Genomic DNA, 26,800 nt, shown 5'->3' with positions numbered 1-26,800 from the left:
GACACACAGTCTATAAAAAAACAAACTTACCATTTCAAATCATACTTACAGTCGCACCCCTGGTTCCCGACAGCCATCGCCGGCTGAGGAACAACTGCCGCGAGCTTCCAATCTGTTGGATGCTCCTTCGCATCACGGTTCCGGCTTCCCGCAGCACCCGTCCCTCCATCACATGCTTGGTTCGGCGGCTGCTGCTGCCGCCGCTGCCGCTGCGGCAGGGGTCGGAGCTGGTGCCGGAGCGAATGATTTGGCCCAGCAGGCGGCTGCTGCCGCACTGGGTTCCTACCACCATCCTCAGATGATCAATCAGATGAATCAAATGAATCAGCTTAACCAGATGAACCAGATGAGCCAGATGCAGAGCCACGTCATGAACGGCGTAGGAGGGATCCCGCAGATAACACAGGTTGGTGTTTTCTAAGACTAAGTAATAAGTTCAGTTCTTTTCAGTAACTCCTGGTTGTACTTTTCAGAGTCAAATGGTTAGTCAACCCGGTCAGGGTCCTAACCAGATTGAATCGCCCGCTAATCTGCTGCAGCAGCCTCACAATTTCGATGTACAGGTAAGTGAAAAAAATGTGGAATTTAAATTTAATTTTTACTTTTGAAACCGTAGCAAAAGTTATATCGAATATGTAGCTTGGTATGCGTTTCAACTGCTCTCCCGGATGGGTGTCTTGGGAAACCAATTGTTGCTATTTATGGAGTGCGCATGTCTTTCTATTGATAAGACGAACCACTGAATTTTAGTCATGGCTCACAGATGGCACCAACATACGTTTCGAGAGGAGCTTTTCCAATTTATGGTTTTGTGTACGTGCTTTGTCATAAGAACTTTCACGCAATCATAAATTTTACACTGTAAAAAATGCAAAATTTAGGGAAAGAAGTCAAATAGTTAAAAAAAAGTAAAATTTACAACATTTATTGTTATTTCCCACTGGAGGCGCTTTCGTGAACATTAAATGCAATTACCTCATGGTATATAAATCCATATGACAATGCTGGTACCGATAATATAGATTTTCACTTATAAAAACTCAAAGTAAAATGAAGAGGAATTAGACAGAATCAGGGTTTGCAGAAATCGCGCTAAACGTACAACGATACAAAAGAGGCATAAACCTCCTCGAGCAAGGTTAACAGAATGGTCTTTACAGAGATGGGTCACACAGGTAATTTCTCACTATGTTCAAAGATCTTTGGATCATATCGTATACACAATGTAATCTGTTGTCCAAATTTTGGATTTAGTTTTCATTTTTTAATTCAATTTTGTATTTATTTGAACGTGTATTAAATGCCTAATGCCTAAGGCTTTTAGAATACCCGTTTCAGAAAAAATGGAATTACTTTACTTACGGATCCTGTACACCTCCGGTGGTGCAAAGGGCCGATTTGAAAGATCTCCATCCTGAGCGTTGCCCGGCTATCGCTTTAACCTGTTGCCAGGTTAGATTTCGGTCGACTTCTTTTATTTCTTTATTGAGGCTTCGCCGCCATGAGCCTCTGGGTCTGCCTCTGCTGCGATGTCCCGCTGGGTTCCAGTCTAATGCTTGTTTACAGATTTCGTTTCCGCCCCTACGTAGAGTGTGGCCGACCCAGCCCCACTTCCGATCCCGAATTTCTGTTGCTATCGGCCTCTGGTGACAACGACGATGGAGCTCATTGTTTGAGATCCAGTTGTGAGGCCACCAGGCCCGAATTATATACCGCAGGCATCTGTTAATGAACACCTGCAGCCGTTGAGTGTTCTCCACTGATACACACCATGTTTCGCTAGCGTATAACAGCACAGATTTCACGTTAGAGTTGAAAATTCGTATTTTGGTGCGTTCACTTATCTGCCTGTTTTTCCAGATATTTCTTAAACTCGCAAAGGCAGCCCTTGCTTTCTTGATCCGTGCGCCTATGTCGATCTTGGTACCGCCGTCCGACGCCATTTGGCTACCAAGATATTGGAAGCTTTCAACATTCTCCACTGGTTGCCCGGCTACTGTGAAACTGGAAGGAGTCGCCGTGTTTACATCCAACGATTTGGTTTTGTTGACGTTGATGACTAAACCTGCCGAAGAGGAGCGCTCGGCAAGGTCGTTGAGCTTACTCTGCATATCAGAGCGCCGTTGCGCGAGGAGTGCAACGTCATCAGCCAATTCGAAGTCGTTTAGATGCTCCATGGTTATAGGCTGCCATAACAGCCCGCGGTTTGGTTCACGGTCAATCGCACCTACCAGAATCTCATCGATTACGATGAGGAACAGTAACGGTGATAGGATACATCCTTGCCTCACACCAGCTACGACCCGGATAGGGTCGGACAGGACCCCATTGTGCAGCACTCTACACGAAAAGGCCTCGTACTGTGCTTCGATGAGGCCGATGATTTTCACAGGAACTCCCTTGCGTCTCAGGGCGCCCCACATATTCTCGTGATTGAGACGGTCGAAAGCTTTTTCGTAGTCAATGAATACCAAGTAAAGGGACTCTTGGAATTCGTTGACCTGCTCCAGAATGATGCGGAGCGTGACAATATGGTCCACACAGGATCTTCCGGCACGGAATCCGGCTTGCTGCCGCCGGAGAGTCGCATCGATCTTCTCCTGAATCCGGGCTAGGATAATTTTGCACAGAACTTTGAGAACGGTACACAGCAACATAATGCCTCGCCAGTTATCGCATACAGTCAGGTCACCCTTTTGGGCACCTTTACTAAGATACCTTGCATCCAGTCGACCGGGAAAGTTGCGGTGTCCCAGATATTATGAAATAAACGATGCAGTAGTTGAGCGGATGTCATGGGGTCAGCTTTGAGCATCTCGGCTGATATGCGGTCGACCCCTGGGGCTTTATTCGATTTCATGCTTTGGATGGCTGTTTGAATCTCTAGCAGTGATGGAGCTTCGGTATTGACGCGTGTTATACGTCGGATCCTAGGCAGACCATGCCGAGGTGGTGATGGCCTGGCTGGCACTTGAAAAAGTTGTTCGAAGTGCTCGAACCAGCGTTTCAGCTGGTCAGTTGGGTCAGTCAATAACTGATCATTCGCGTCTTTCACAGGCATCGTTGCATTCATCTTCGCCCCGCTTAAGCGTCGTGAGATATCGTAGAGGAGGCGAATGTCCCCGGTTGCGGCGGCTCTCTCTCCTTCGTCGGCCAGAGAGTCTGCCCACGCTCGCTTGTCCCGTCGACATGAGCGTTTTACTTCCTTCTCAAGAGCCGCGTATCGTTGGCGGGCTAGAACTTTGGCTCCTCTGGTTTTGATCGCTCTATCGCGGCTTTGGCTTCTCTTCGCTCCTCTATCTTCCTCCAGGTCTCATCGGTGATCCATTGTTTTCTCTGGGTGCGTAGCTCGCCCAGATTGTTCTCGCTGGTGGCGATGAAGGCATTCTTGATGGCGGTCCATTGGTCTTCCACGCTGCCACCTTCCGGAATATCTGCTGCACGCGTCTCCAGTTCTTCAACGAAGGACCGTTTCACCGTGGCATCTTCCAGTCGGCGTGTGTTGAATCGTCGTCCAACTCTGTCCTCCTGCCGACGAATCCGCGCAATGCGCAGGCGTATTTCGCCGATGAGGAGGTGATGATCAGACGCGATATCGGCACTACGTTTATTCCGTACATCAAGAAGGCTCCGTTTCCATTTTCGGCTGATGCAGATGTGGTCGATTTGATTTTCTGTAAAGCCGTCACGGGAGACCCACGTGACCTTGTGAACCGGTCGATGAGGGAAGAGCGATCCCCGATCACCATGTCGTTATTACCACAAAATTCTGCGAACAGCTCTCCGTTTTCGCTCATTTCTCCGAGACCATGGCGTCCCATAATGCCCTCATGGTTCGAGTTATCGGATCCGATCTTCGCATTGAAGTCGCCCAAACAGATCTTGATATCACCCTTCGGAATTCTATCTACGACGGCATTGAGTTGACTGTAAAGTTCTCTTTGTCTTGCAGATCGGCAGCATCGGTTGGCGCATAACATTGGATTATAGTAAGGTTTCGGACCCGTGTTCTAAATCTGGCAACGATTATCCTTTCACTTATAGGTTCCCACTTCATAAGCGCAGAGTGTGCCTGAGCGCTTAGTAGGAAGCCAACTCCGCGTTGCCGGGGAGCGTGTTCACCTCGTAAACCAGAGTATAGCAGAACTTGTCCCGACGGCGTTCTGTGTTCTCCAAAGTTTGGCCAACGGACTTCACTCAGTCCCAGGATCTCAAGCTTCATGCGGCGTGCCTCATTGGCAAGTTGTGCCAATTTACCCTGCTGGGCTAGGGTTAAAACGTTCCATGTTCCTATTCGTGTCCGTTGTTTCGCGCTAAGAGTCGTCGCCGTAAAATCAGTCCGTATTCTTTCATTATCGGATTCTCGAACAAATTGATGTTTCGGGAACAGTAGGTTGTTGGCCAAAGGTTCCTATCCACCGGGATGGGGCTGCCATCTTAGATATAGCTTTCGGGAAATAGCATTTCATACTCAGCCGCTGGATGCCAGAACAGACGCTGTTGGAGCCGCACCTCCTTGGTGGACAGACGCTCGATCAGTCGGGTCAAATTTGTTTAAAGTCCTACCCAACACCAGGACTAGGCTAGTGCGCTTTGAGCGGCACACGGTCGCTTTGATAGGGCCTGCTTGGGGACACATGCAGCTTTTTATAGAAGTTCAAAAAATGGAATGGATCATAAAATAATCAGAAATATAAGCCGGAATGCCAGCATATGTACAGGGTTCGGCAATTGAACTGCTATATAAGTGAGTAAAAATAATATAATACAAAATACGTATTGGAAATAAGTTCTACAAAACGTCGTCAAACCGTGGGCACGTCGTTATTTTGATACCAGGGGTTGGATCTTACGGACATCATTAGACGCCGGCTCAAGAAGTGAAGAAAACCTAACCAAAGGATTTCCAGGGATCATTTCGAACTAAGAGCGGCCAGCGAGTTCACCGGACCTGAACCATATGAATTTCACTGCCTGGAGTATGTTGGAGGCCGCGGCTTCTCTGAAATATCATGTTTTTTTTGTGCATGAATCGACATCTGATAGCCTTTGGTGAAATAACACAAGAGCACCTGCGGGCCTCATACGATGCCTTCCTCGATCGTCTGCGACGAATGGTTAAGCTCAAGGACAAAGCAAATGAACTTTACTCGTAAGCTTTCAAAAAGTGATATGTTGTCTTGTGAAATTGAATGAATTGAAATATTTTTGTTTTGATCAATTTGTCTGGTAATTCTAATGTAGCACTTCAATGGCCGAACCCTATTGGCGATTAAAGGTTGCATGAAGAAGAAGAAGTCGAAGGACGATATTTGAAAAAAAAAAAAATGCACAGAATTGTTCAAACCCCGTACTACTAACCGTTTTAAATTAAATACGTAGCTCCTATAATTTTTGAGCAGATTTTTAAAAAACTTTCCGCATGCTTCACTGTGCAATTTTTTTTAGACGTGTCTTTTTACTATACCGGGTGTCATTTCAAAATATTCAAATCGATCGCGTTACGCTGTGTTGAAAGATTTTAAACTTTAATAGCGTTCGTCTCAGTGGACGAATTTCTGCGGTAAGCCCCTCAATCGACAGATTTCAAGTATGCCTTCCATGTCTATGCTTGATAAGACCCGAAAAACTTGTTTCAATAGGCATGAAACTGTTTTCAATGAAAAACATTGAGATCAAGGGAACCTATAAATATGGGTACCGCATAATTTTTGCATCATTCCATTACCACGTTCTGATTGGTGCAGACACCAGCGAATGAGCAGCCGCTGGGTCTGCCGAGAAGCCATAAAATAGCGCAACGCGATTTTTTCCTTTCATTCTGACCGGGACAAGCGAAGCAACCGCATCATCGATTGAACAGCACTCACACCTTTTAGCAGGGAATGAAGTCTGCACCGACTGCTTTTTCGGCTCAATACCATCGAAGCGACCATCATCAGCCGAAACCTAGCCAGTACATCAGCAGTCCACCCTACAGACCCGACAAAGCAGCAATGCTGAGCAGATACCGGCAGCAGCAGCAAAGTCAAGCCGAGACCGGCCGGCATCGGTGCTGAGCCGAGACAGGCTGAAGAAAAACCACATGATGCAGCATTTAAAAAAAAAACAAACGGTTCTTCAGAGAGCCAATAATAGAGATCTATATCAATGCTTTCAATACCCTTCGGGATAGAAATTGTACTTCGGTGCCAAATCCAATATTCTAGAGATAAAATTTTATGCGTGATTTTCATAAATAGCGTCAAAACTAACAGTGGATAATTTTTCTGATTTGACCGCGAAGTGGATGAAGGACTTCGCTTGACCATGCCTTTAAAGATTCATAAGATGTCCAAATCTCTCACATAATCTTATTTGGATAAAAAAAACACCGATAACAGCTCAAACATTAATAAACTATCAATCGATTTTTCATCAAATGTTGGATTTTTTGGCATTGATAAAAAAAAATGTAGATAAACATTGTTTGAGACTGACCGCACACAAAGCGAACGTGACTGAATGATCGTCCCATGTTACCAATTCTAAATCTTATCACCCGAAATCCCATGTCCGAGTGGTTCCTTCCTTCTACTACTAACAATGTTGTCTCAGAAAAGAACACGTACTTCCCACCTGAACTGCAATTCTAAGCTCGCTTGCCCGGCTTATTGGCCTGTATCTAGCGAAAAGTCCCGTTGGGAAATAGACGCCAGCAGCGAGCAACAAGGGTAAAAAAGGAGAAGCCCTTCTCGAACGCGTTGATGATGATGACGCTTTGGCCTTTGTCAGCCAAGTGGGATACAAGACACTAGCTGATTGGCCCACCAATCGGAAAGCAGAGAAGATTCAAAATAAGGTATAAAAGAAAAGTGCATTCGCTCGCAGAGCATTCAGTCTTTTTTATACCATCACTAGAAATTCGCGGTTATTTGAAAAGATCGTTTTCTTACTTTTTGCACTTAGCCGAAGCAAACAGCCTTTTTTAAGGCTCTAAGAGCTCCTTCAGTTGCTATCGCACGGATGAGAAGGCTCTTCAGTGGAAGGGCTGAGATACAGTCTACATCCCCTGCTGAGCCAACTTGTGGTTTATTTCAGGCAGTCCTTAAGTGGGAAGGTTGCCACTGTCGAGGCTAATATTTCGTGACCGGACAGATACTTCCTGAATTTTTTTTGATGATTCTTGTTCGAATTAGATTTGATTTCTGTGTTGGTTTGATGAGAAGATTTTGCCAAGGAATGGTATGCAACGCCGATTATTTATCCAAAATAGTTGATGTGAGAAATTTGGACATATTATGTATCTTAAAGGCATGGCCAAGTCAAGTCCTACGTCCACTTAGCGGTTATGTCACAGGCATTACCCACTGTTCGTTTTTTCAAATATCATCCTTCGACTTCTTTTTTTTCATGCAACCTTTATTCGCACCGGCGGATATCATCTACCAGTGCCACCTCGTCATTGTTGCGTGGCGCTGGTTTAGGGTTTAGGGCAATTTCTGATGACGTGTTCGTCGAAACCACAACGGAAACATAATCCTGCTCCCAGCAAAGCTCAGTACAACGATCAGAAATGTGCCGGAAGAGTTATAGTAACGGATTCGGAATCGGAACGTTAATCGATCTGCGGTTTGTTATTTCTTGAATTTGAAGAGGGTGACGTTGCACGTGTCGCATTTGTACGTATTTCTCGAAGTTGCGTAAACCGTCACGTTAGCTGTTTTGTTCCGTCAAATGCTTAGCTGGGTAGAGTACGGAAATATCAGCAGGTCGACCACGGAATCCATCGACAATAATTTTGCACTGTTTGAGCTTCGTCAACTTTTGTTTATTTATTATCAGACTAAGGCCGGAGTGGCCTTTGCAGAGCATAAAAGTTATCTCCATTCAGCTCGGTCCATAGATGCACGTCGCCAACCACGTAGTCTGCGGAGGGTCCGCATATCGTTCTCCACTTGATACCTTGCTCGCCGTGCACCTCGCCTTCTGTTCGCGGCGGATCGTTGTCGAGAACCATTTCACCGGATAACTGTCCGACATTCTGGCTACGTGCCCTGCCCACCGCAGTCTTTCGATTTTCGCGGTGTGAACAATGGATGGTTCTCCCAACAGCGTGGTTCATTCGCCTCCTCCACGTACCGCAATCTGCACCCCACCATAGATAGTACGCAGTCCTCCATAAGCATCGTCCAGGTGTCGTGTCCGTAAAGAGCTACCGGTCTAATAAGCGTTTTGTAGATAGTCGGTTTGGTGCGGCGGTGAACTCTATTCGATCGGAGCGTTTTGCGGAGTCCAAAGTACGTACGATTTCCTGCCATGATGCGTCTCCGAATTTCTCTGCTGGCATCGTTATCGAAGGTCACCAGTGAGCCCAAGTACACGAATTCTTCAACCACCTCGATCTCGTCACCACCAATACAAACTCGTGGTGGGTTGCTTACGTTGTCCTCTATTGAACCTCTTCCTATCATGTACTTCGTCTTCGACGTGTTGATGACTAGTCCAATCCGTTTAGCTTCCCTTTTTAGTCTGATGTAGGCTTCCTCCATCTTCTCATAGTTACGTGCCATAATATCAATGTCGTCAGCGAAACCAAATAACTGGACGGACTGAGCAGACACGAAAGACCATTCATTTGCCGTAACCCTCTGCGCGTTTCGAAGGAACTCGAGAATGCCCCTGAAACTCGAACTACGCACATCACCTGGCCCATCGTCGGCTTGATCAACCGTATCAGATTATCCGGAAATCCGTTTTCGTGCATTAGCTGCCATAGCTGGTTCCGATCGATTGTATCATATGCGACTTTGAAGTCGATGAATAGATGATCGCCCATGAAACCCGCCAGGTACTGCTCCTCGAACTCTCTTGCAATTGGTGCTAGTCGACGGTATAAAATTTGGGAGAGTACCTTGTAGGTTTAGCAATGTGATTGTGCGGTAATTACGACAATCCAGCATATCGCCCTTTTTGTAGATTGGACACACGACACCTTCCATCCGCTCCTGCGGTAGAACCTCATCCAACCAAAAGTTGGTAATTACCCAGTGCAGCGCTCTAGCCAGTGTTTAAACAGCTCTCCTGGGGCTTTGTTGTTTTTCAGCCGGCCGGTTTTCCCTCCTGGATTTCCTGGAGATCCGGAGCCGGTAAACGGTATCCTGCGCGCGTTCTCCCAGGCTCGTCACTATACTGCCATGTTCGTCTGCTACATCGCCATTCAGGTGTTCGGTTCAACTTCTCATAGAACTTCCGTGTGTTATTAGCGCGGTACAATTGTCCGTCTCTTCACGGTCTCGATCTTCTTGCTGGCGCTGTTTCCTCCGGAAAATCGAGTTTTGGATGTTCCGCGCCCGTTTATATTGTACCTCGTTCGCCCTCACCGTCTAGAGTTTTGAGCGCAGACATACCGCAACGAGGTATTACGGAGAAAAAGGATAATTTGGATAGCGAAATAACGCGCAGAGGTAAATCCCCCGCATAGAACAAATCACACACAGTGTGCGTTGAATGGAGTTTCAACATCTAAACAAATCAGCTGTCATAAAGTCCAATGATTCGAATGGCGTATACTTACAAAGGCATGAACATATTTAAAAATTATAAGTTTGAGGCCGAGATGACAATTAACGGGAAATGCATAAGACTTTTCCCTTGAGGTACCTGTACGCTGAAGTTGGGTTTTACGTGAAGGATATTCAGGGATTCCAAATTTTTCGGTAGTTGCGTACGTTCGTGATGTCGGAGAAAAATTTACCGTCGAATAGAACGTGGTCGATTTGCTTTCCGTTTCTTGATAAGGTGATTTCCGTGTGGCCTTGTGGTGCGGGCTTGGTAGTCATATGGCTACTGCTTCTGCCTCATACGCAGGAGGTTGTGGGTTCAATCCCAGGTCCGTTTCATTTTCCTACTTTGTATCTTTCTCTATATTTCTCATGTTCTAGCAATCGCCAGAACTGAATGGACTTACATACCGTTTCCATTACTATTCCTATACCTTCAATTTGAGTATTCTAACAGTAATCTGCTAGAATTTGGAAATGAACTCTATAGTTCTATAGCTCGTTTCCTACATCCAATTAGAAATTCCATCAGTTGCTTTCTCCTATCTATCACATTGGCAGCTCGTTAACCAAGACGGACATCTGCCTCTCGAACCTAACCCAAAAATTCCGCATGAACTCGTGGCAAGTGCAGAGGTATATTCGGCTTGCAGTGGGCGAGTGATTGCATCATCATTTTCTCCCCCTTCCCTACATTGACTTGCATTCTGACGTGGTAGGCGCCAGTATGACCGAACAAATGAGATCACCACTGCCGTAATCTGAAAAAGTGACGTATACGCCAAATTACAACATACATGTTTTCCATTTTTTCTGTTAAAGAGCTCGATGAATACTACTTGTTAACACCATTTTTGAAATGGTTAAAACGTCACTTTTCCAGATTACGGCAGACCAGTACTTATACATTGAAGATGTGTGCTAGTTCCAAGCAAACATCTGTTGGTTCCCTGTGCAAGAACAGCTGATCTGGTCATAATGGAGTAGCAACTACGAGCAGAGTCAATCAAGCTCAAGCTCAAGGTGATTTCCGTGTGGCCTTGTGGATATTCTTGAGGGGGAAGAAAGTGCTTCGGACTTCCATTCCGCGGTATGCTGCAAACTTTAAGGATCGTTGCTTGTTGTCGTTCGACACGGTATGCGGACTATCCGGTCCAATGACCTCCCTTCGATGGTCCCCCTTCGTGTGGGGAGTGCACGTTGATGATGTTATAGTTGAAGAATCCGCCTTTTATCCTCAGCTTGCACATCCTTGCGTTAATTGGCTGCCACCCAATCACGCGTTGGCGCATCTTGCAGTATAACATGTCGGAATAATATATGCTAAAAATCATTCTATAATCACATTTGATTTCTGAGTTTGAAAATATAGTTTTGAAAAATATAACTCAAATGGTTAAAAACTGTTAAGTTTGTGTTAAAATATTAATTTATATATTTATTATAAACAATTTATATAAACATTAGGAATCTAATACTTTTGAATCAACTGTTTCAGCACAGTTTACTGAAATAAAAATGACTCTATTTACCTGTTTCCAACAAGAGAGAACGCTCATGCATCAAAGATTCAAAAGTCTTAAAAACCTCCCATCAATCTGTTTCCCTACATTTAGTAATAAAGTTATCATTTCTCTTTAAATGTTTTTATTACGCAGTATCATGCTTCGTCCACATCGCCAACCCACTTCAAAGGCAGCTTGATGTAATTACAATTTCTGGCTTTGATCAGTATCACAAAATTCCACCAGTTTCAACAACATCGTCTGTCGTGATGATCAGCGACCACTGTATCAAACAGTCCAGTCGGTGTCCTGTTACAAACGCGATGCACGTAGCTATAACATTTTTATCGGAACCTATATATGGCCTTGGCGGAAGAAATCATGTGCGACTATGTATTTTGTCAGACGCCATGATGACCACTCTATAATCCGCATCCAGTAATCTACTCGCATCCATTCTCTTGACCTTCCGCGCTGCCATCAATGGAAAGTGATGTCAATGTTTCAACAACTATATGATGATGATAATGACAATGACAATGATGACGATAATAACGAATGTGTAACTCTCGGATGATAATAACAATGATAATGACGCCACATTGCAAGTGGTATAATAGTCTGCCGCCTCCACGCCTCGCCTTGACGAGGGTGAATGATTGGTGGTACCCGTTCTTCTCTATCTATGTGGAACATCTATCACGCGGCAGCCGTGGGTCCCCTCAGCGGAAGTCTCACCCTGCCATCTCGCACGGTGCCTCCATGTTCGGTGAAATATTGCGGTCCAACCGACGACTAATGATTATTGCTCGACGCGGGCTTGTCCTTTCGCTATTAACAATCCCATCACTCCCACCTGCTACAATTTGCAGAGGAGAGACAGACATGATGAGCAACCAACGCAGCAACTATTGCAAGAATGCAATCGTCTCGGAAAATTGATTGCTGCTAGTCGTTCGCTCAACGAGAAAACTAAATTAAAAGTACCATGCGACTCCACCGCATCGGAGTCGGTGTGATTTTAATGGCTTTGTCCTTCACTGCGTTTCTATGAGGATTGAGGACTGCTATCACACTCCTACTGTTTCCCCACTTAAGCACAACAGTTATTTCAACCATCCACTCCTAGTTGAATCTTTAGTTGTGCGTGTCAATGCGGTTCATGCAAGGCAGCTTTTGCATGCAAGATAGTGCTTCGTCCTCTTGTGGTCGTGTCATCGACGGAGGAAACATATTTTTCTGCTTGTATATTTTCCGTTGTTTATCCATTTCGAAACCCACACGGTTCACATATGTTTCTGCCATTTGCTTACTTGAAGTGGATTTCATTCCCGCCCCCGTTTTGCGTTTTGCATTTGATGTGGCTGTACACAATCCTGATCCTAGCTCCCGCTGTAACAATTGCCCCTGCGGTGTGGGACTCGCAATTACGCTCGGTCGTGTGTTGTGCAAAGAAGTGAAAAACTAGACTACACACTATCATGCTGGTGGCTTCCGCTATGTAAATGCAGTTTTGTCTAGGATAGGCCATCACCTTCAGGCATCATGATGGCGACGGTTTGATGTGTTGCTAGAGCGCGGGGTTTTGCCGCTTAGCACCACAAGTGCCAGTAACCTTCCTCCGTTATTCTGGCAGGTTGACGCGCAAATAGTGATGATAATAGCCCGCCTTGTGCTTGAATATTTATGGATATTTTTGAACTGAATTCAGGTTAGACGTGATGTGGGTTTTTCGATTTCGGCAGAGGCGATTTGGATTTGCACAATAGAGAAAAAACAATTTCAGGAAAATAACGCCTATTCAAAACTAACTAGATTGGGTGGAGCACGATGAGCTAGTACTGGAAATGGATAATGGAAATGTCGTTTTGTTTTCCAAAATATATAAATAACCTACTACATAGTATTAGTAAAATTTCAAGGAAGTTTTCCAAAATTTATTAGTAACATATTCAGTAATCTGTAATTGCCAGACCTTGTTAAACTATTTTTTCAATACAATTGTTTTACAAGAAAGGCAAAAACTCGGCTAAGAAGTCGATCTAATTCGCTGCTTGAAACCCTCAGCAGGATATTCTGCATGTAAAGTTATTTATTATCGAAAGATTTTCATTTTCCGAAGCAATGGCTGTTAAACACCATTCTCCGTAATTAACGAATCTACTGTTGAAACAATAACAATGGCAAGAATAAATCTGCTTAATTTTGTACATTTGTCAGGATGCGCAAGAAGAAAGCACAGTCTTATTTGGCTCATTCCCAAAAAACTAACCATCCTCCGCTCAACGTATCCTCGAATCGATAAATTACCGATATAATCGGACATCGACACGCTCTATCGTGATACAATCATCGGAAACACCGAAAGCCTATAATGGAACACGACGATGACGACGAGGCGCAACAGATTGAAACTTTTCTTCGCCTATCTGGTGACCACCCGTGGTCATTATTCACCATGCCATCGCCCTGCTGCCGGCGGAAAAGTTGGAAAACTGGGGAGTGTCGTATCAGAGCTGGAAGATGATGCCAGCGATGTGGCGAAATACTCGGTCTTCTCCTCCTTTTTGTTTGTTCTAATTAGCAATCGTGCCTTCATTTTTTTTCTCCGTTGTCGAAAATTATTTGTCCCCATCCACATAATTAGTAGAAATGTTCAATCTCGGAACGGATGTGCTGAAAAATCGTTAAATAGCAGCCTAAAATTAATTATTTTTTGCCCAATATTATAACTATTGAACGATATTTCGTTGTGCTGAATTTGAGAAGCAAGACGTCAAACTGCCAATGAAAACGATGAATACGAGTAGTGGGGGGGCTATTTCACGCTTTGGAAATTTATCAGCGGGTGGTAGTGTTAGACGATGGTTGCCGTGGGGAGCACTAATTAATTTCATCCGGTTCCTGCTGGCGAGTGGGGTTTGCTCGACTGACAACGGGAGAGTGCATCAACAAACGGTACCGCACCGGAAGGAGGAGATAATCAATGGCTCCACCAAAGTCCCACGTTAGTTGACCCTTTTTCCTCGCATATGTGTCCATTCGGGGATGGTTTTTCACCGCCATCAATTTATCGTCCAGAGTATTGAGCGAATCATAAAAGGCAGAAACGAACAGATAGCAGATGGCTTCGGGTAGGACGTGGGGCTCAAGTTTCAGGTCAAGTGGATGTCACGACAGTGTTTCGGCAGCCATGTAAACCAGAGGAAAGTTTTTCATCCGTTGCTTCGCTGGATTTGATGATGTTTCAGTTGGTGGAACTTGTCGAGTTTATCACCCATTTTTTTGTTGCCCTTGTTTCCGGTTTCTGGTGTTGTCAGCAATAGATTGACGAATTTATCGATTGGGTTGGTATGTGGTTGAAAGGCGAAAATAGGATGGTTCGGTTTAGGTAATTGTTTAATTTTCAAATACATTTGACCCATCCTTATCAGCTCATCTCTATGGAATGAAAACAAGTGATTTGCGACCTGAAGCTTTGTACGCAGATCAAGATGAAGAAAAAATATTAATGAAATTTTTCTTCAATAATTAAAAAACTTTAAGTAAAAAACATATTATGGCAACATAACTTATAAGAGACATAATTGTTTTTTTAATATTTGTATCGGCCTAATTAGTGTTTATTCAAATACAAGGCATCATAAAGGTGTTTCAGGAGCAAATCTACAAAATTTTGGAGGAATTTCACTGTTTTACAAGGGTTATCGCTTAGGGCGGCCATCTTGCCCCACTTTTCCCTACTTTTAAACTGCATAGGAACCCGACATAATTTCCGTCATTCCATCACAAAGCAACGTCTATTTATTATAACTCCACACTCTATACCGTTCTTCCTGAGCATACTTTTTGATACGAAAGAATAATGGCAAAAAAGTGTCGATTTTATTGGCTGTCTAGCCTATGTCGGGAATTATAACGCAGACGAAAATACCTGCCTTGGCCCCACCACATATAAGAGAAATTCTGCTCACGAAGAAAAAAAACGTTATCCTACTCCTTTGATATTAGTGCTGTCCAATGAGAGCTTGAAGTAGCTCGAAGTTTCTCCCTGTCTTGCTCATGCCCATTTGTTGACAAAAAAGAACGAGCAGGACGGCAACAACTTCGAGCTACTTCGAGCTGCTCATTGGACAGCACTATTTCTGTTACATTCCATGCAACTGGCCTATTTAATGGGATAATAGTTTTTAGCGAATAAGAGTTTTGTTCGTTGAATTCAAAATTCATAGCTTAAGACAAAACCACAAAACATGTAAGGGTTGATATTCTGTTTTCATTGAACCTTTATGTCAACATCACTCTCCAGGACGTGCGCATTTTTTGTTTGTTTTCGAGATTCACTGGCGGTCACCACCAACGGAACAACGCGGGTTTTTTTTATACCACACGACTAAATTGCCGGTTTAGAAAACGACGAACAGCACACCATTCCCTTGTTGTTTACTTGGCAACAGTTCGGTTCCAAGTTCCGACTATTTCTGTCTGCTGGTTCCCAGAGAACCATCCTCTTGCTCGACCGATTGCATTGCCTGTGCAGATGTTGTACTGTGATGAAATGCGGGTATGCAGTTTGCTGAATTGTGGCATTATGGCAAAACTATTAAAACCGACAATTCTAGGAATCTCGTCGCTTCTTGCTTACACTCCGGCGTTGGTTTGTGATGTGGTTTATAACAATCGTTTCCTATAAAGCAACGTTTGCATGCATGGGCATTGGATCCTTTCGTTATATTACCGGTATGTTGTCTATGCTGGCAAAACACCGTTATCCTTTTGATTTATCGTGATTTGGTTGTTAGCTAGTGGTCGTCTCTATTCCAGGTATGGTAGAAAATAGAAACCTTAACAACCGTCTTTATTTCAGGTATGGTAGAAAATAGGAATCCTAATAATCTATCAGGAGCGATCCACGCAAATCATTATAGAAAAATAGGTGGGACTTACATCGACATTTTTGCCGGCAAAATTTTGCAAAGAAAGAACTATCTAAAAAAATCCTGATTGATCCACCTAGCGGTGTTTGTGACTTTCTCGTACATCAGATATATGTACTAAAAAAATAAGCGAAAATTTATTAGCATGTTTTTTTGTATATAAATCGTATTTTGGCCATTACTTTTGATCCCATAGTCCGATCTGGCCAATTTTTAATAGGAAACAATGGGACAGGATTCCCCGTCGAATGCAACTTGTGAATGCAACGAATCGGATCAAGATAAGTGCTTAAAAGATGAGTGAGTTTTATTTTGCGCACATACATACACACACGCACACACATACACGCAGACAGACATCATTTTAATTCGTCGAGTTGAGTCGATTGGTATATAACACTATGGGTCTCCGGACCTTCTATCACAAAATCGTCTTGGAAGTGAATATATAGCCTTTTCGTTACACCTTGGTGTACGAGAAAGCCAAAAATATAGAAAGCCACTGATGATGGTGGCAAATTGCATTTACCGCCAGACCAAGTATTGTGACGAGTAATGATAGTATACGCATCGCAGCAGTCAGTAGTCCTTCGCAAAACAGTTGAAATCATTATGCTGGAAAAATATAAATCTCTTCGACAGCTGCCACACCACCCCATCTATTTAGATCAGTACGCAATCAGTGGCTGACGCAGCGTAATATGTCTCCAGTTATGAAAGCTGTCAGTCAGAACATGGTACCAATCTATTTCCACAATACCGGAGGTAGACACGGAGTCATCACCCCCCGTACGGTACCACCTGCCAATAATAGTTGCGATTTAGTGAGAATTGGAGATGTTTGTAATTCCTGTTGGTCTTATGGCAACCATTATTGGTGTATATTGATGCTTAATCTGGGGGTGTTCGTTCTCCTACGATGAGTTTAGCAGGGACTTTTTTTTTCATTCAGTGGGTTCGATATTAATTCTCCGTGAGCGAGTGGCAAATGCTTCGGGTTACATTTGCATTTTACAATTGGAATGCTATTTTGCTGGATATCCTGGCTGTTGCACAGAAAACAACGTCATATTACTGCTGATGAAGCCACTCGTGAGCGCGCAGGCATTATGTGGCTTTATGAATATCTATTCTTGTGGACGTATAGTTTTTATTATCTGTTGGTGACAGGGACAGGTCTGAACGAGCAACTTTTTAGTTATTCATTGCTGCCATTCGTTGTGTGCCTGACACTTGATGAGAATTCTACTTGGGGCTTTGCCTAACGTCAGTTGACTCTAAAGAGCGGAAGAATGGTGAAATGATTTATTCAATGCAGTGTTTGATCGGAAACAAATTAAAATTGCAACTGGTAAATGCTTGCCGGTTTATATTCCTCCTGTGCCGGATGCTGTATCCTGATTGTAGTAAATAAACACTGCTGTTGTTTGTATCTAATACAGTCTCAATACGGATAATCAAAAGAGCGATGTAGCTATTTGGATTCAGTTCAGACTTATAACTTTCGTATAGCATTTCAGTCTATGTTTTGAGCTGAAGATGACGTATATTGTGTTTGTATTGAAGATTAGAGCTACTAAAAAAACATGATGAAAATCGGGATCTCTACCCAAGAACGTTTTGAGGGGTTCTAGTTTGCCTAGCGAATAACACATTAGCACCGTGCCTTTGTCACTTGTTTTAACTTCTCTGCGAGCATCTTACAATGAGCATTTGAAGCGACCTTAATATTTTTACAATTCAACTTAATCCGAAAAACTAGGTCATAAACCTAAATCTTGCCATGTTGATGCTTGCTTTGATTATCTGCAAATATCCTCCGGGTATTCCTACGGCGATTCATCCGAAAGTTCTTTCGAAAATTAGTCCAGGAATTCCTCCGGGAATTTCTCCTTAAATTTCGCAAGGAATTGCTCCGGTAATTACTCTGTGACCTGTGATCCCTGTGAATCTGTGCAGGTATCACCTGAACTGAAGTATCCGTGACCTGTTAGGAACTGGGTCAAGCCAAAGTTTAACTATCCATGAGGTCTGCTAATGTATGCCGTCACACTTGGGGCACTTGGGTGTTGTTTTACTCCCTCTGCCATTTGGCTACCGTTGCTGCCTTGATATTCCTTCTGGCATTACCGGTGCCGCTGAGGGCGTAGCACTCCTCGTCTTTCTTCACCATCGGTTTGATAGACATCAAGAACGCTAATACTAACGCCGCCACGCGAGATACACTGCAATATGTGCTGACGACTCTCGGGCATATCAGCCTATGAGTACACTCAAGCTTTTGGGCGTTTCAGTTTGCGCGCAACGCCAGCACCCAGATTGGCCCTACCGGTACTCTCAGTCGAAGCAACGAGATCGCAATCTCCGGCCAGCAGGCACTGTTCAACGTATTCCGCACGTCGAGTGTTATTACTGCGTAGTAACTGATACCGCGCCGCTTACATTCAAAGGCGATCTCTGCAGTGTCAACCACCGTTTCATTGGCGCCCAGAGTAGACCGTCCTCACTCGATAATCCTACCGTCGCCTCCACGTACGGCGACAACCTGTTCAGGGTTTTCTCCAGTAACTTCCCTGTCGTATCTATTAGACAAATTGAGAGTCTCCTGATGGTTTGCCAGGTTTCGGTAACAGAATCAAACGATGTCTCTTTCATATATCCGAGAATGTCCCCTCGTCCAGCCATCTTTGCTTGGCTGATCTGAACATGTCCGGATTTGGCATTATGGCTGCCTTTAACGCCGTATTGGTCTATCAAATCTGGTGGGCTTGCGAAGTGAATCTCTTTACCAAGGACCGCCAGCTAACGTCGGCGAAGCGTTCTTTCTCTGTTTTGATAAGCAGCGCGTCCCCCTTCTTGGCTCTCGCCGGGCGCATGGTTGCCGTTTTCTTCTTCTTCGTTGTCCTGGATACCGTTTGCCAGGGCCGTCTAAGCGCTGGTTCTCTTGGTCCGGTTGGCTTCCCGCCTCCGGTGGCCAACTGGATTATTTCGCCCTTGCTCTTTTATTACGGCCTTCTCCCTTGCTTGCAACTTTTCTGGGCCTTTTCTCCTGGTTTTGCCCTCCCCGGTGCCATTTTGCATTCTGCAATTTATCAATTTCAATAAGAGATGTCACATGATGTTTACATATTTGCCTCTCTCATTCTCTGTTAGATACGCGAAGGATGAAAGGCCAAAGGCATGCTACAAAAAAATTCACCAATTTTTATTCCGTTACAGGGCATGAAAGTGTACAATCAATGTCTGTTTTATTATTGTGTTTATTGCCGTTTTCAACTCGGTGGATTAAAGGAATATGATTAATGTATCGACCAGTCATTGTTCTTTGCATATATCTATTGAAATGATTCAGAAATTTCAATTTTAACACAAGGCACAACATCCTTTCATGACTGCTTTTTATGCGAAATTGATCGGAAGAGCCCATGATACTTCCATTTGGTCGCCTGAGATAGGAAATGGTACTTTGCTTTCTGTCATATGACGATCATAACTTTTTGCAGTACTGGTCTGTATGCTCTTCTCCGTCTTGCCACAGCCTTCCAGCCTAGCCGTAAGCATTTATTGTTCCCGTTTTGCAGCAAGAACCAAATTGCGAAGCTTAAGTAGGTTCAGCTTCAGGTCTCTCGAGTTTCGACATATTGCCCCATTCATTGGTGAAGTCGAGTGTCATCGAGTTGAACCATGGCGAAGGTTAAGCTCGGCAGGACGCCGCTCGATCCTATCTCCACCGTACTTTGCTTCTGCATGTCGGTTATTGCCGCACTGCTAGCGCTCTCCTCGACGACTGCTTCGCCACTCCTTCAGTTTCATCTCTCTCGCACCCGATGCGTTGGGTGGAGACCTCTCCAAACCTCTCCATTGCTTTATTGGTTGGTTTAGATTTTTTTAAAAATATTTATTTTTGTGATTTATTGATGATTTTTTTAGATTTATTAATGACTAGCTTTATGTACCCGGCCTTGCTCGGAATTGCCAGTTTGGTTTCCAGTTTTCTTTTACAATCGGAAAATGATAAAACCAATTGATCAACAGGGTAGTTGTGTTTACTTATTCATACTTTATCATTTGATTAAAAGAAGGCTTTTGGAAACATTGACTGATTTTGAAGAAGGGATCGTGGGATTCCGGGAAAACGTCTATTTCTAAAGAAGGAAAAACAATCATCGATGCCATATTCGGGCAACGCATATTTTTAAAGAAGGGATCACACCCACCATTGCCTTATTCCGGGCGAATGCCTACTTTTGAAGAATCAATCATATCCACCATTCAGAAGGAAACACATTAATCATTGCTTTTCACTGGGCATACAATTATTCCGATGAACAACAATACCCAATCCCAATACCCCCCCCCCCCCTTCCCATTCCAAAAGTCCCTTCCAGCCTCTCTATAATAGTTTCCTTTGGGTAGGGATTACGTGCTTACGTGTTTGGTTTGAATTGACCTATGCGATAAAAGGTATACTAAACTGTTCGTTTAATGGATATACCCTCTCTCTCATTTAGCTATGGCACTCATACCCAGTCTGATATAGTCTTCCTTAGACAGATAATATGGGTTCCAAATTTGGTGGACATCGATAAATGGGATCAGAAGTCATGATGAATTGATCGATAACTAAACAATACCCCCTGTCCCACACCCTCCCCTTTTTTTTTAAATTACTTAACCACATCCACTAAAATCGCTTCCTTAGGACAGACAATATTTGATACAAATTTGGTTCAAATCGGTCATGTGGCTCAGGATTTACATTGAGTTAATCGATTGCTAAACAATACCCCTCCCCCCATACCCTCTCTCTTTTGTAAATAACACCCCTCCTCCCATACCCTCCCTCTTTTCCAAAGAACATGCCTAACCCCCTATCGTTCCCTTCTTAAGATAAAGAATTTGTGTTCCAAATTTGGTCGAAATCGGCCAAGGGGTTCAGAATTTAAACTGCGTTGATCAATAGTTAAGCAATACCCCTCCCCCCATACCCTCCTCCTTTTCCAAAGAGCACGCTTAACCCCCCTATCGTTCCCTCTGTAAGATAAAGAATTTGTGTTTCAAATTCGGTTGAAATCGGCCAAGGGGTTCAGAGTTTACACTGCGTTGATCGATAACTAAGCAATACCCCTCCCCCCATACCCTCCCCCTTTTCCAAAGAGCATGCTCAACCCCCCTATCGTCCCATCCTTAAGATAAAGAATTTGTGTTCTAAATTTGGTTGAAATCGGCCAAGGGGTTCAGAATTTACACTGAGTTGACCGATAACTAAGCAATACCCCTCCCCCCACACCCTCCCCCTTTTCCAAAGAGCATGCCTAACCCCCCTATCGTCGTCTCCTCAAGATAAAGAATATGTGTTCCAAATTTGGTTAAAATCGGTAAAGAATCGGTTGGAGGAATCGTAGTACGCTATGCACGCGACCGGACGTGTTTTGATTTAGCTCCCGTCATTTTCTTTGTACTTCTAAATTTTCATTTATTGTTTCGAGAATATATTTGAAAAGGTATTTTAGGCGCGTTTTACTTTTCTCAAGTGCGTCACCATGTTCAAGTGCTTGTGAGGTCTTAGTGCGTAATTACGGAAAAATAACTGTCAAAAAGTTCATTAACGATATTGCTGTACAACCATATGGCGCATCGCGGAAATGGAAAGGATGATATTTTATTTTATCTTGAAGCTCCAAATTCAGGCAAGGACATCGATCCGGTGAGTTTGTTCCGTGATCCGACTTATGACAATTATTCGTCCGGACTGTGATGAGGCAATGATTCTTATACTATCGAATCGACCATAGAATCGTCGGTAAAAGGGTAAGCTTAGAGGCTTGCACACGGAGGTCTCCGGCTCTGCTAAGTTCTAACACCAGACACTTTTTAAAAACAATGCTAGTAAACAGAATACCAACTGTAAGTCGTCTTATTGAAGGAGGATTTCTTTTGGGGTGGTCATGCTGGTTTTTATGAACGTCTTCAGCAGCGTTTTTCTTTTATTCGAAATGCGTAATCAGAATATGCAAAATTGAATAGTACATTCCACTTTCCATCTTGCCTTGCCTTACTGAAGCGATTTGAAGGGTAGAGTTGTAAGTAACGAAAAGCTTAGTTTCAAAAAAATGCCTTCAAAGATTTTTATTTATATTTTCTTTGTGAAACATACACTTTGTTAGGGCTTAGACTCAATCCTTGACATAAATACTTTTAGTTTGAATTTGACATTAGCACATGCGGGGAGGGGTTTTCCATATATGATTCTTCTCTTCTCGTTTCAGAGAGCGAGCAATGGCGCTTAAACCTAGGCTTATTAGCCAGGGCAAGTCTAATACCTTGTCCCATCCCAGGAAGTTAAACATCTAGGAAAACGGAGTGACATAAATTTCTTAGCATGGTCACTCCCAACGTTTGAAAAAACTTATCATATCATTTGCTTATGATGATATTCCAAAAATAAATTCCCTACCAATCATCCAACTCCTTGACATCTATGAGGGCGTCGGTGAGTCGCAGGCCTCTCACTAAGTAGATGTCATATCATCATTTCCTTCCCTTCCCTAGTAACGGAGAAGATGGGCGTGGCCGGCAATGGTAGTTTTCATGCTTTATCATTTTGGACCTCCAATTGGGTTGCTATTAATTCCCAAATAGTAATCCATAAGCAGTTGGGGTAAGAAAGTTAAAGAATATACATGACAGCTATCAGTATGCAATCTACGAAATACTCCGTTACAACGCAACGCAACGCAACGCAACGCAAATTTGGTTAAAATCGGTAAATGGGTTCAGAAGTTATGCTGGAACATACATACAAACATACAAACATTGAGTTTTATATATATAGATTGTTGAGTCCTTCTTAAGGCTGTACTCTAACCCAGCTGGAATAGTCGTCTTCTTGATCCCATGGTGCACTGTAGCTATCGATCAGTTTCAATGCCGTTGCATGGAATATCGACTTTGCGCCATCGGAATGAAGAAAGCCACTGTTAGCCGGTTTAAAGGGTCTATCTGGGATAGACTGAAATCTCCGAATCCAAGTAGGTACAGAGGCCTTGCCGCTATATGCCACACGGTGTTTTTAGTAGATTAATATTACTTACTTGATGCTTGATGGGCTAGAGCTCTTCGATGAACCTACGCCGAATGGGGTATCCTTCTCCACTGGACTCGATCCTGGGCCAATTGCTTCCAGTCGCTCTGAACATTGAGCGCCCTCAGGTCCTCTTCAACTGCAAAAAAGCCATCGTGTACGCGGCCTTCCACGAAGCCTGCGGCCTCTTCCGGGTTCTCTACTAAATATTATCTTCGCTTGACGTTCTTCCGGCATACGAACAACGTGACCAGCCCCCTGTAGTCTGCCGTGTTGAATAAGCTTAATAATATCCAGCCCTTTATACACCTGGTACAATTCGTGTTTCATGCGGCGCCGCCAGACACCATTCTCCTGTTTACCGGCGAGTATTGTCCGCAGCACCTTACGCTCAAACACTCCGAAAGCTCTCCGATCAGCCTCCTTTAACGTCCATGTTTCATGGCCATATAAAGCCACCGAAAGAATCAGAGTAGTATACAGTGTGAGTTAGAAGTTCCAAGATACACAAATTCTTCCACCAATTCAACTTTTTCACCATCCAGCACCATTTCGCTACCAACACCACTAATGAACCCACGTGAATTGACAGCGATCATATACTTCGTTTTGCTGGTATTGAACGTGAGTCCAATCCTCGCTGTTTCCCTCTTAAAAGGCACAAAAGCCTCTTCCACGGCACGGCGATCAATCTCGATAAGATCGTCCGCAAACCCCGGGAGCATATGCGATTTTGTGATAATGGTACCGCTTTTTTGCACACCAACTCTCCTAATCGCTCCCTCGAGCGGTATATTGACAGTAGATTCGAGAGTGCATCACCCTGCTTTATTCCGTCTAAGGTAACAAATGACGTCGATATTTCATCCGCAACCCTTACACTTGATTTCGATCCGTCCAACGTTCTACGAATCAGCCGTATCAGTTTCGCCGAAAAACCATGTTCAAGCATAATTTGCCATAATTCATTCCGTTTCACTGAATCGTAAACCGCCTTGAAATCAATAAACAGATGATGTGTCTACAAGTTGTACTCCCGGAATTTATCAAGGATTTGTCTCAGGGTAAACATTTGATCCGTCGTTGATCAAAACGAAAACCAGCTTGGTATTCGCCGACGAAGGACTCTTCAAGCGGTCTCAATCTGTTAAACAGAATACGAATAAAGTCTCGAAGTGTTGCTTCCACCTGGCAGCCACTTCAGTTTTATCTGTCAGCAAATTCCCTTGTTGGTCGTTGCACATGACGGGAGATGGCGCTGTCTTTCTCTGCACGCCATTGACAGACTCATAAAACCTCCACATATCGTTCTGCTCCATTTTTTCCTGCGCCTCACTAATCACTTGTTCTTCGTACTCTTTTTTCTTCCTGCGGTGGGTTTGTTTGTACCGATCTATTCGATCGGGTACCCGACACCAACATCCGGCTTCTGGCAACGTTCTTCTCGTCTGTCACTCTCTGACACTCCACATCGAAACAACCCGTCCTGTGTCGCCTCTATGCAATATGCAGTGCCTACTTCTCGTGCTGTTGTGCTCACCGCTCCATGGATCGACTCCCATAGATCGTTGATGTTGTCGCTAACGTTGATTGCACTTATCCGTTCGTCGAGCTTCTGGCGGTACTCAGCCGATACTTCTTCCGCCGACAATCGCTGGATATTGTAACGCTTCGTTCGCTGTGATCTTTCGTTCGATACAGTTGACAACCGTGATCGAATTTTACTGACAACGAGGTAGTGATCAGAGTCAATGATCGGACTTCTGAATGTCCGTACATCGATAACACCCGAGATATGGCGCCCATCCACCAAAACATGGTCTATCTAGTTGCAAGTTTCATCATTTGGGTGTCTCCAGGTGTGCTTTCGGATATTCTTTCATACAAAGTATGTGCTACTGATGGCCATCCCTCTGGCAGCAGCAAAATTTACTAGCCGTAGGCCGTTGTCATTGGTAGCGGAGTGAAGGCTCTTCCTACCGATTATGGGACGGAAAAAGTACTCTCTAAGTCTCTACCGACCTGAGCGTTAGCGTCTCCGATAACAATTTTCACGTCATGCTTTGGGCACTATCCATAGGCTTTATCAAGACATTCATAAAACGTGTCCTTCACGTCGTCGGATTTATCGTTTGTCGGTGCGTAAACGTTGATTAGGCTGTAATTGAAGAATTTGCCCCGTATCCTCAACGCACAGATTCGTTCGCTAATGGGTTTCCACCGCATCACTCGCTTCATCTGCTTGCCCATCACTACGAAACCAACTCCATGCTCTGCTTTTCCGCCGCCGCTGTGATAAATGTTATACTTGAATGCAGTGATGGTCGAGGGGTCCACGGCTCGGAATTCACGTTCTCCGGATCTAGGCCATCGGACTTCTTGAATAGCGGCCACGCTCACTCCAACCTTCTGCAGTTCACGAGCCAGAAGGTTCACTCGTCCGGGTTCATTTAGGGTCCTGACATTCCAGGTACCGAGTTTTCAATCATAGTCCTTATTCCGTTGCCGGGTCGGTTGCTAAAAATAGCGTTATCTTTTTCTTCTATCTCCATTTTTCCTGGTATTTGAGAGGCTTCAGTAAGCTACCTTACCGGGGTCGCGTTACCTACATCGCGCTGGTGGGGCTGCCACCTTAGGTATAGATGACGCGATACAGCATTTCGTTGATCAGCCGCTGGGTAGCAGGCAGACGCTGTTTGAGGCGCACCTCCTGGTGAACATACGCTCGAGGCGTACCTTCTCACTCTAGCTGATGTCAGAAGGACAACAGTGCCCAGGCTGCACTACCAGCTAGGTTAATATTATCACAAAAAAATGATCATCGTTAAAATTTCGACTACGTGGAAATATTGCTTCTTATCTTTTATTTTACGGATGTTTAAAAAAAATCTACCGAGGGGTCCCGAACCACTTTTTTTTACTCTTCCTTAGGATGTGTCCATAATTTCACTTTGTATGCGTCACGCAGGCGTGTTGCGTATTAATCTATCAATAGATCTCTGGATTTTTTTACAGCACTTCAAAGTTCAACTTAAAAAAAAACCGTTTCAACTTGTCCCGGTGTACCTTACTATACATTCCATTTCGTAATTCCAGAGATTTTATTCATCATGAATGAAAATAATGAATGAAATCTCTGGAATTATGAAATGGAATGATAGTAAGGTACACCGGGGCAAGTTGAAACGGTTTTTTTGTTCAAAGTTGAACTTTGAAGTGGTGTAAACAATCACCATCTGATATATTTTGAATCTGTTTACTCTGTTTACTTGTTCGAACCAAAGATTACCCATAAAAACTAAAAAACCTTACCAAATTATTTAAAAATATTTTGTAGGTATATGGAAATTATTTTTCTATATGCAACGTTTTAACTATATAAATAACATAAGTTTATATTGTCATATTAAAAACAAAAAGGGAAACAAAATATATGTACTCGGTAAGACTATACAACAAACCCACAAGCGTAATTTCCAAGGGAAAAATTCTAGAAAACCAAACTATGCACTACGCTGACTAGTTACCTCATGCAGCAGGTGACCACTCAGATTACTTTTACAGGGTGTCGACTACCTGGAAAACCTGGAAAGTCAGGGAATTTCAATTTGAACCTGGAATGTCAGGGAAAGTCAGGGAATTTTGATTGAGGTCAGGGAAAAAATCACAAAACTGTAATAATAAAAATTCATATTGATTTAAAAAGCTGTTCAAGCTATAAAGCACATTTTA

General features: G+C 43.7%; 1 protein-coding gene across 6 annotated transcripts in view; it reads left to right on the top strand.

The window, feature by feature from the left end:
* LOC134225474 (maternal protein pumilio) overlaps nt 1-26,800 on the top strand; it is a 432,855-nt gene that overhangs the window by 108,405 nt on the left and 297,650 nt on the right. For all 6 annotated transcript variants that reach the window (XM_062705574.1, XM_062705572.1, XM_062705573.1 and 3 more), the window contains 2 exons: nt 52-406; nt 474-563. In XM_062705574.1, coding sequence (XP_062561558.1) covers nt 52-406; nt 474-563 — 445 coding nt within the window. The remainder of the gene's footprint in view (nt 1-51; nt 407-473; nt 564-26,800) is intronic.

Source organism: Armigeres subalbatus, chromosome 3 (genome assembly GCF_024139115.2).
Source record: "Armigeres subalbatus isolate Guangzhou_Male chromosome 3, GZ_Asu_2, whole genome shotgun sequence".
Classification (NCBI taxonomy): Eukaryota; Metazoa; Arthropoda; class Insecta; order Diptera; family Culicidae; genus Armigeres; species Armigeres subalbatus.
Note: the sequence above shows the minus strand (reverse complement) of the source record. Positions and strands in the feature narration are given on the sequence as shown.